General features: G+C 43.7%; 1 protein-coding gene across 1 annotated transcript; it reads left to right on the top strand.

The window, feature by feature from the left end:
• Nucleotides 1-1342: 1342 nt before the first annotated feature.
• LOC146713744 (uncharacterized) lies at nucleotides 1343-8144 on the top strand. The gene is made up of 6 exons (XM_085450084.1): nucleotides 1343-2202; nucleotides 2379-2604; nucleotides 2699-2765; nucleotides 3187-3330; nucleotides 4125-4274; nucleotides 5099-8144. Exons 1-6 carry the CDS (start codon nucleotides 1994-1996, stop codon nucleotides 5230-5232), a joined length of 930 nt encoding a protein of 309 aa, XP_085306210.1. The 5' UTR covers nucleotides 1343-1993; the 3' UTR covers nucleotides 5233-8144.
• Nucleotides 8145-10287: the final 2143 nt, after the last annotated feature.

A 10287-nucleotide genomic window follows, 5' to 3' on the forward strand; every position in this document is an offset into this window, starting at 1 on the left:
GACGCCCTTGAGTAACCGAGCTCCTCAACTCTTTTCCCCTTAAGATGGTATTAGACCAACTCCCTTGTACCCTTAATGATGAGTTCTATCACCTGTACATGAATTTGAAAAACTTCCAGAAGTCCTGTCGCCTTCTTTTTAAGCTCGTTAGACTACTGTGACCTTATGACCAAGAATCTACACGGACGAACAGGTTCTGTTTTTTTTTCCGAGGACAGCTGTGTAGGCAGCGACCACGCTCACCTGTTGTTATGAAGTATGACAGAAACTACTCGGTTCAGAAAAGAGAAACAAACTAAATCCTTGTAAGCATCAAAGGTGGAAAGAGTTAAGCCTCGGTAAACCCGCTGCGTGGGACACTGCATGGCACGGTGACGTCACACGGTCACATCCATTTATCACTGCTGTTAGCCGCAGCAGCATTCTGCAGACCGACGGGCGTCGCCACTCAGACAAACCTCCACATCATGAGAATTTGAGTATTTTCCACAAAGTTTCATCTTTTTCACACTGTTGCCGCATGTCCGTCTGTGTAATGTGTGAGCTGCTGGTGCATTGTTAAGACTGCAGTTAAACCCACACGATGGTACACTCACGTCTTTAACCGAGCTGCAGCATCAAAACACACAAAGTTGTAAAATTTGAGACACGCAGGACTGCGGCGGCTCACGACAGCACATGTGACGTCATTTTGGAAAATGATAAATGGTCTGGTTCTTATGCAGCGCTCAAAGCTCTCCATGCAACAGGCGTTTTTCTCTACGCCAGAGTGCTTTGTGTCTGACATTCACACATGAGCTGCTCTACATGTGGCTCAGGCGGTAGAGCCACAGTTTGACATTAACTCTGTCGTGAGGTGCCGTTTACCATGTCTCGTTTCACGAGTCTCTACCCCGCCTCTAAGGGAGAGACCGGTCACCCTTCAGAGGAAGCTCATCTCTGCTGACCCGTGTCATAACAGGAACACAATCACACACTCTGATGAAGCTCCAGTGTGTGTTTGCGTTCAGGGTTTGAAGAATTCCTGTCATTCATGAAATTCTGCCCTGTAAACCAACCGGCGCCTCTTACTCCAGCAACAATGCATGATGGGATACAATGCGTGGATAGTGACCCTTGGTTGTACATTACTCACAGTGAGGCATTGTGGGATACTTTGAGTGTACTATATAAACCACAGTAACACTCGCAGGACTCAGTATGTGGTGAGAGATCGCAGACTCAGGTCGTTCATCTGGTTTCGGTTAAACATTCTTTAATCCGCCACACCTGCTCGCTCATCCGCCTAGACCTGCCTGTGTGTGTGTGTGTGTGTGTGTGTGTGTGTGTGTGTGAAGTCATTTTGTTCCCTGCAGAAAGAAAAACACACACACCCTCACGATGTTTTACTCTGCGGGGGTGATGAGGCGTGTGCGCCGCCGCGTACGAGCCGCTGACAGTCGTGTAGTAACAGCGAGCGCTCGTGTCGACGCCCGCAGTGTCTTCCTCCGTGTCCGCAACAGTTGCCAAGGCAAAGTTTTGCCACTGTTACCATGGCAACTATCGCTACAACACCCTCAAGGTGAAACTGCGTTTGTCTCTCAAGGCTGTCCATGAAAGTGGAATAAACATTGACTCACACGCGTTCGCAAACAATGAGAGAGACGTTTAATGTTCGCTGTGTTTGTGCAAACTGCAGGCTTTGATTGCGTTTAATTAATTTGATCCAAGCAGGAAAAACCCAGAATAACAGCTTTCATTGGCCCAGATAAGAGCAGCAGATTATTTCTTTATTCCTTTATCTTAAGTGAATGAGGAAGAACGTGTTGGCTTTTCTTCGACCTCGACTGTTCCAAATGCAAACTCTAATATTTGATCTTAAAGTGCAGTAAAAATGCAACTTTATCTGTAATCACTGGTCTTCATGTCGCATTCATGTCTGAATGTTTTCATGCGTTTTATCATTTAAATTAAAAGCAAAGTTTAAATTCAATCATAACACTGTTTAATCATCATGTATCCCTCTTTTGTTCTCCCTCAGTGTCTGCGGACGTTGACGGGTCACACCGGTGGGGTGTGGTGCAGTCAGATGGCGGCTACCACGGTGATCAGCGGCTCCACAGACCGGACGCTGCGCGTGTGGGACGCTGAAAGCGGCGAGTGCGTGCACACGCTTTACGGACACACGTCCACCGTGCGCTGCATGCATCTCAACGGCAACCGGTAACAGACTCACACACACACACACACACACACACACAAATTAATGTTACACATGAACTCATAGAACTGGGTCAGCGCAGCTTTAACAGAGACACAAACACACACCTCTGGTTCACCTTGACCTGATTGGCTGTCACTGCAGCGATGTAATGCCTCTCTCTCTCTCTTTTTCTCAGGGTGGTGTCGGGCTCTCGGGACACCACGCTGCGCGTGTGGGACGTGTCGACTGGCCGCTGTGAGCACGTCCTGACTGGCCACTTGGCGGCGGTGCGCTGCGTTCAGTACGACGGGCGCCGCGTGGTGTCGGGCGGCTACGACTACATGGTGAAGGTGTGGGACCCCGAGACAGAGGTGTGCCTGCACACGCTGCAGGGACACACCAACAGAGTGTACTCGCTGCAGGTAAACACACACACAGAGCTCTACATGAGGCGGTTTAGCATCTTTGAGCTCCTTGTTTTGGTTTTGACTCCACCTCTCCCACCCCTCTCTGCAGTTTGACGGCGTGTTCGTGGTGAGCGGCTCGTTGGACACTTCAATCAAAGTGTGGGACCCAGAGACAGGTAGACCTCACGGACTCTGTTTTCTCACTGTGAACCTGGAGTTATTTAATGAGTTTATTTCTGTATTCAGACACTAGGGGGCAGTAACTCTGGATGACAGGCTGTGTTTATCATTATTACTATAGATTTATTTTGCTTTACATATAACGCACAGGAACATAACTGAAACACGACCGCCTCTTTCTCTGTGATAAATGAAGAAAAAAAACAAATATGGTTGATTTTTAATGGTTTGTGGCAAATAATGCAGAAAGCTGCTGCAGTCGCCTCTTTTCACTTTTATCTAACTTAAACAGAATAAATACAGTGATGCTCAGTGCGCCCCCTGTTGGTGGTAACCTGCTGTAATCATATAAAAATTTGCAAATAAAAATGAAACGCATGGGTGTCAGTCTAAGCTAAACGAGTGTCTCTTGTTCAGGTGGGTGTGTCCACACGCTGACGGGCCACCAATCGCTGACCAGCGGCATGGAGCTTCGAGACAACATCCTGGTTTCCGGGAATGCCGACTCCACGGTGCGAGTGTGGGACATCCGGACAGGACAGTGTCTCCACACGCTGCAAGGTGAGAAGCTGGTAACGTCCCTTAGAGGGAATCTGTCCGATTAAACAATGAGAGCAGCTTGAAGGTGAGGGTCGCCGTGGAACTTCTGCGCCAGATCGCTGACTCGGCAATAAAACAGGCTGACTCAAAAGTCCGCAACCCGCTGGGAGGAAGTGAGGAAACAGGGGGCATTGTAAAGGCTCTGAGATGACGTGAATAATCATGCTAAGGTCTGAGGCAGAAAGTGAACCTGAGCTGTGGTCAGACTCGTGAGAAATAAAACAAACCACAGGGTGTTTGTTGCTACGAGTTCTGAGGATACTTTCATGCAAAGTCTGTGACGGCCTGTTTAGTCTTTTATGGTTGTGGATTTCACAGCGTTTGCTGTTCATCTGTTCAGCTCACATGTGCGGGCAATTCGAGCCACATGGATTTAGCCAGAAAGTACAGCTAAAGGGAATGTGAGTGGTTTCAAGGGTTTTTGGTGACTGGATGAAAAATTGGACTCGCTGCCAGTGGTATTGAACTTTATTTTCTGGGACTGTAAATGTCCATGTAATTTCTCTCTTTTTTTCTTTTTGGAAATCTGTCCAGCAGTGAATATTTTAAGCAGCAAATATTTTAGAGCCAAAGAAGGAGGAAATGATTCAATATGAGAATTTACAACTCAGTGAAATCAGGTTATATGAAGATGCACATGCTGACGCTCATATAAGAAAGGATGCATAAAGTGATACCGCTGAGAAGAAAGGCTGCTCATGTAAAGACAACTGGTTGAGGTCAAGGGTCACGGTGTAATGATGCGTACTTTTCAGGTCCCAACAAGCACCAGTCGGCGGTGACGTGCCTGCAGTTCTGTCGTGGCTTGGTCCTGTCCAGCTCTGACGATGGGACGGTCAAACTGTGGGACCTGCGGACCGGAGCTTGGCTGCGGGACGTGGTGGCGCTGCAGAGCCGAGGATCAGGTGAGGAGTTCGCGCCACCTTAGGTCGCTAGGGAAAAATGTATTTTTCTGGCTGTTACTGAGTCAATTCATTTGCAAAGAGGTATGTGGTGCTTGCTTTTCTGTTTGTTTGTTTTTGCTAGAAGGCTGCTGTGATTGCCATTCACTGAATTGTAGTGAAAGTTTGAAAATGCACAAAGTGGAAACACAGGGGTTTCTTTCACTTTGAAGGCAGTCAGTCACTTTTTCCATCCTGCACAGCTGGAAACGTGCATGACAGCACAACGTTTAATTTGTAAGCAAGCAGCCTGTATCCCATTCGCACTGCACTTTTCACAATTTCACTCGTGATTTGTGAGTGGTTTGCCTTCCATGCAGATTACAGGTTACCGTGGCGGTCTGCTAGCAACTAAATCAGTCACAGTGTGGTGTTCGGTGTAGCTCATGTACCTCTTTGGAACCAGTTTCACCCAATCTTGTCAGAGAGTACACGTTTCTATAGCAACCGGTGTTTCCCAGTCCAAAAAATATACAAATTAAAAATGAATAAATTCCCAACTTCATCATCATATAAAATGATACAAAGAAGATATTTTTAGTAACTGACTCAATTATATATTATGTGGTTTTTTGTAGTGTCAACATTTTAATGTGGAACTAACAAACAGATTAAATACATTCACATTTCAGTAGAAAAGACGCTAAATGAACTGTAATGGTGCAGGTAGATGCAGTATTCACTCTGTTATTAAATATTAAGAATAAATATATAAGTACCTGAACTTTATTTATGTCCTCACCTGTTATCACATGTCTGTGGCTAAACCAATCACGTCTTTGATCCAGGTGGAGTCGTGTGGCGAATCAGAGCGTCCGACACTCGCCTGGTGTGCGCCGCCGGCAGCAGAAACGGCACTGAGGAGACCAAACTTCTCGTGCTGGACTTTGACCTGGACGAAAAGAAGAAAGAGACGGACTGAGGAGGAAGTGACATCATCAAACGCGGTTAAAGCCCAGATTTTTTTTTTTTTTAAAGGATTTGGGGGTCGGCTATTTTATTTCATTTTTTTTAAAGAAAAGTAACAGAAACTCATCACACTTTGACTTTTTTGACCAAAGTCCTGACTGGATCCGACTCTTCTCGTCAGTCAAACTGATAGATGTGAATGTTACAGCTCGTCTCTGATTGGCTGGCAGAGGCGGGTGGATGAACCCAGTGTGGATAATTCAAACAGTGTGACTGATAAATCCACAAGGACAAAAAACATGGATGTAAATGGACAAACAAGTGCATTTATTTCAATCAAAATGGCCCAGAGAGGACGGCTTGTAAGAGAAGTGTTGGATTTCTTGAATGTATCCAATGAGAGGAAGAACGAGGGCAAACAATTTGTTTTTGTTTGTTTGTTTGTTTTGCTGCTGAACCAACAAGGAGGTCAAAGATGCTGTTTAACCAATGCAAATGTACCAAATCTTGGCAGCTGGAGAGACACGGGCAACTTTTAGAGGCAACAGCGATGAGTGATGTCACAGCATATAAACCAAACCTCACATTTAGTCAGTATTTTTTTTAAACCATCACATTGTTTCACATTTATTCTCAGCAGCTGAGCCAAATTCTTCATCTCTGTTGCCTCTAAACAGCGTGTTTTGATCCTGCGGCAGAGTTACATGCTTGGTGCTTGGGATTCGTTGGAAACGGTGAAATTCGGGAATTAAAGCTTCTTTTCCCATCATTAAAAAGAGGGAAGACTAAACCCTCGAAACATGTTGGCCACAGGCAGAGCCTCACATCTGCAGTGGTTGTAACACTGGAAACTTTGTCAAGCTTTACAGAAACATTATTTTTAAAGAGAGAAAGGCGATTACTCTGGTTTACTGCACGCTAAATCACTCGCAGACGCACATGTCCAAATGATTTATGCCGCAGTTTTACTTGTAGTGCAACAACTTTCTGCCAAAAGCCTAAACATTTTCAAAGGGGTGGCACCGGCTGCTGCTCAGCTCTGGCATTAGCCTGTTTCTGTTGAGACACTGAAGTATTAAAGTGGGGAAAGCACAGGAGTTAACAGTTCAAAAGGTGGCTGACTTCCATTTAGCGCCTTCAGTTTCAGGGTTGTGGTTATTTACTCGCCGTCAGGGCTGGAGGGGGTGGGGGCTGCACACACGAGCTTTTGTAAGTACGGAGTTATTGTTGCTGTTAAACTCATTCTGTGTGTGAGAGAGGCCTTTTTTCTGCTCAGTATTAATGAGAGAGTCTTGAATGTTTTAAAAGCTTAGGCTTCGGTCACGCAGGCTTAGAGAGCAGTTGTTGATACTATGGAAACCTCTGGTTGCTAGGGGAAATTGCATATTCCCCTGACTGGTTGCTAAGTGATTGCTGACTGCTGCTAGGTAGTATTTTATTATATGTATCATTTTTCTTCCTTCTGCACACCTGTCATTCATTCAGCTGTGCAGAGGTTATGAACCACTTACCTGTTGTGAAATTGATCACGAAGGCTGAGCTGCACCACCTTGTGACTGTGTTGCTAGCAAATTGTTGTGGTCACCCGTAGTTCGCTTGGAAGTTGCCAACTTGTCTGCAAACACTAGCCAACTGCTCCCCAACACAAAACAGAAAATTTGCTTCTTACTACGTACATTTCAAAAGGTTCAACTTTTATTTCGAAGGTGAACTATCTCTGTTTTCAGTTTGTGTTGCGCTTCTCAGTTTAACAGCTGCATAGTTGGTGATGTTTGCAGACAAGGCGACGCCTTCCTTGCAAACTACAGGCAGTTGCTAGAAACTACTCTCCAACGAGTCTGGGAATACACATTTTTCCATAGCGACCAGTAGTTGCCACGGAATCGCACACCACTCTCTAAGACCTGAATGACTGGGGCCTCTCCTGCCTTTACACATAGCTGCTAACATTAGCATTAACACAGTTTTTAAAATAAAGAAGAGAAAAGTGAAAACGACCCTTGAACACTTCACATGACCTCGGTGAACATTTTCTGCCTCCATGGATAAAATATTTTTATACCTAAGTAATTATGTGCTTTTACTTTAAGTCATATTACAGACATAAAATAAAACCTGTTTTGTTTCTCATTAGAGAACAAAGCAGGTTTTAAAGAGCCACATTTATGCTCTGAGTCTGCTCTCCACATTATGTTTTCCAGCCACCTTTTGATGTCTTTCTATGATTTATCAGATAATCAGCATTAAGTCTGATCAGTGGTTTGTGTATATTTTTTAGGACATTTTTCCACCCTGTATTTTGTATCATTTTTCCCTCTCACCTTCTTGTGCAGGACTAAGCTGATTGATGAGGAGATGTTTAGCAGCCTAGTGTTAGCTACAGTTTTTGTTGTTAAACTTTCCTCAGACTGTGTGTTTATGTAAAGTGCACAAAAACTCTTTCACGTGCATCGACTTTATTGTTATTAGTTTGTACTTTCGTCACGACTTCACATTAGAAACTTGCATTGCACTACATTATATGTTCCATTACTTTTTTAATTTGTGTTTTTCCCAACCCACTGCCGCAGCACATGGGGTCACTCCGCATGTTTTTCTAAGCTTGTGAAATATTTAGAAAAATAAGATAAATAATTAAAAACAATTCCTCTTTACCGATATTAATCCGATAAGCTGCTGTTGCCAGGCAACAACCCAGGAGCAAGTTGCTCTATTGTTCATTTCCCCTGACAACAGGTGATACGTTTCAGGCAGGAGAGTTGACCTTTTTGCAGGTGTGAGGCTCTCTGACGATGTAATCATGTAAAATAATGTAAATACAAGAGGATGTACATATTCAGCTTTTTATAAGAGCACAGCAGAGAAAATATTGTCGTGGATGGAGGGATGACTCTGAATCAATAAAGATGAGTTTTATAAAGTGCTGACTGCTTGTCTTTTGTGTTTTAAACATTGCTTTTGAAATGTGATGGGAGTTTTCTGCTGCTTTTCTTACAGCTCCTCTGACTTTTATTATGAAAAACTCAAACCAAAGTGACCCAGAAGAATTTGTAACTCAGTTTTATGGTAGTTGGATTTCACTCTTGATGCACACCTGTGTTGTATTAACACTGCAGGTTATGTGTCTGCAATTTACAGATGTCCTCTAAACGTTTCACCTGCAGCTGATCATAAAGAGGAGAGCACCAAATGTCCAAACATGAGTGAGCTGAAGGTGTCTGCCACTGAAACCAAATAATTAAAAACAAAACAAAAACAAAAACCACTTTAAATGAGGCTGTGGTCAGAGTTTTAGTTAAGCACTTAGTAGTACTTCCTAAATACACGGGGAAACCCACTGATGTTGATGAATGTCCTCACAAAGACGGCCAAATGCCGTGTACACAGAGCTGCTTTGAGGTAAACTCTGGTTTACCAAAGTAAAAGAATGGCTCATACGACCTCAATGAAGTCGTCACTTGAAATTTACAGGTGAGCTGAATGCTGACAAGCACACATCGTTCTCTTCCTTCCTTCCTTGGTCATTTTAATGTTTGTTTACTGCAAACGCTCATATTCAACAAGAGGAAAAGAAACTGGCTAGAAGGGGGACAAGGAGAGGAGGGAGAGAAGGAAAGGAGGAAGGAAAAGATGGGGGAGGAGGGATGGAGGAAGGTAGGAAGGGAAAAAATGGGAGAGGGAAAAGGAAGGAAAAATGGAAGAGGAGGGAAAAAGGAGGAAGGAAAAGATGAAAGAAGAGAGTAAAAGGAAAAATATGAGAAAGGAAGGAGAAGAGACTGACAGATGGAAGTGAACGTAAAGCCACGTTGAACTTGGAAATGTAGCGAGCTCTAACGTCAGCTTGAGGTTTTTTGGACCAACTTCACTGGTACGAGACTGAATCTGATCTCCGTGGAGGAATGTAGAAACTGCGCTTCATTAAAGCAGCGGAAACCCAGACTTTAATGAGTCGAGTTTATTTTAGCAGCGTCTTGGAGTAGACTCTACTACACTCAGAATCCGTTTAAAGGAAGCTTATTTATTCTCAACCAGGATGAGACGAACTCTGACTTTGAATCTCTGTCTTCCCACACATCTCCTGTCTGAGCCTCGCACCGAGCTTTCTGCTTCAGTATGTGGGAGTTTGTAGGAGAGCAGATAATATTATGCAACCAGAACTGGCTGCAACACCCCGTACGAGGAAAACTGAAGCATGTAGGTGTTTTTTTCCTTTTCTCTGAGCTTCATTGATAAAACTAATGAATTAAATCTAAGCTGTGCAGCAGGTCCGTGCTGCTGCTCATCAGTGCTCTGCACATGTGGATGGTTTTCTTCCTGCCTAATGCTCCGACATGAAAGAGTCAGATTTTATAGGCTTTCTATTTTTACAACCTGCTGGAAATGAAAGGTGCAGTGTGAAAGTGTGTGTAGAGTTTGATGTGTGTTTGTAGTAGCCTGATAACGTACCGCCAGCCGACACAACAACAGGCAGACGACTGCAAAATCCCAAGCAAAGAGAGCAAAAACAGCTGAAGAGTGAAAAAAATGAACCAGAAAGACCAAAGATGGGAAAGAAGAAAAGACGAAGGAAATGAAGGGAGGAAAGTGGCAGAGGGGAAGAGGAAACAGAAGAGGCAGAAATGGAAGGAAGGAAAACATTGATTAGGATACAAAAGAAAGATGAAGGAAAGAAAAACAATTCAAAGAGGGGAAACAAATGAAATATAGGGAAGGACAAGTGAGGAAGGAAATAAAGCAAAGAGAAAAACACATGAAGACAAGCTAAGTAAATGAAGGTGGAAGCAGGAATGATAGAAACACCGAAGACAAAGGAAAGTGGAATAAGATGAAGAAACAAAAGTACATTAATGTGAAGGATAAAAAGAAACAAAAGAGGAAAGAAGAAAAATAAAGTAAATAAAGACAAAGAGGTTATAAAACAGAATAGGATGCAAAGTAAGGAAAAGGTAAATAAAAGAAAGCAAATGAAAAGCTGTGGAGGCTTCAGCTGAGACTGAAGAAGTCATCTATCCATCTTCTGCTTATCCACTCTGGAGTCAGAACACCAGCCCAACATAGTGCTATAATT

This window comes from Copadichromis virginalis, linkage group LG3, assembly GCF_057382275.1.
Source record: "Copadichromis virginalis isolate Kocher_CV1m ecotype Utaka linkage group LG3, C_Virginalis_male_GT1.1, whole genome shotgun sequence".
NCBI lineage: Eukaryota > Metazoa > Chordata > Actinopteri > Cichliformes > Cichlidae > Copadichromis > Copadichromis virginalis.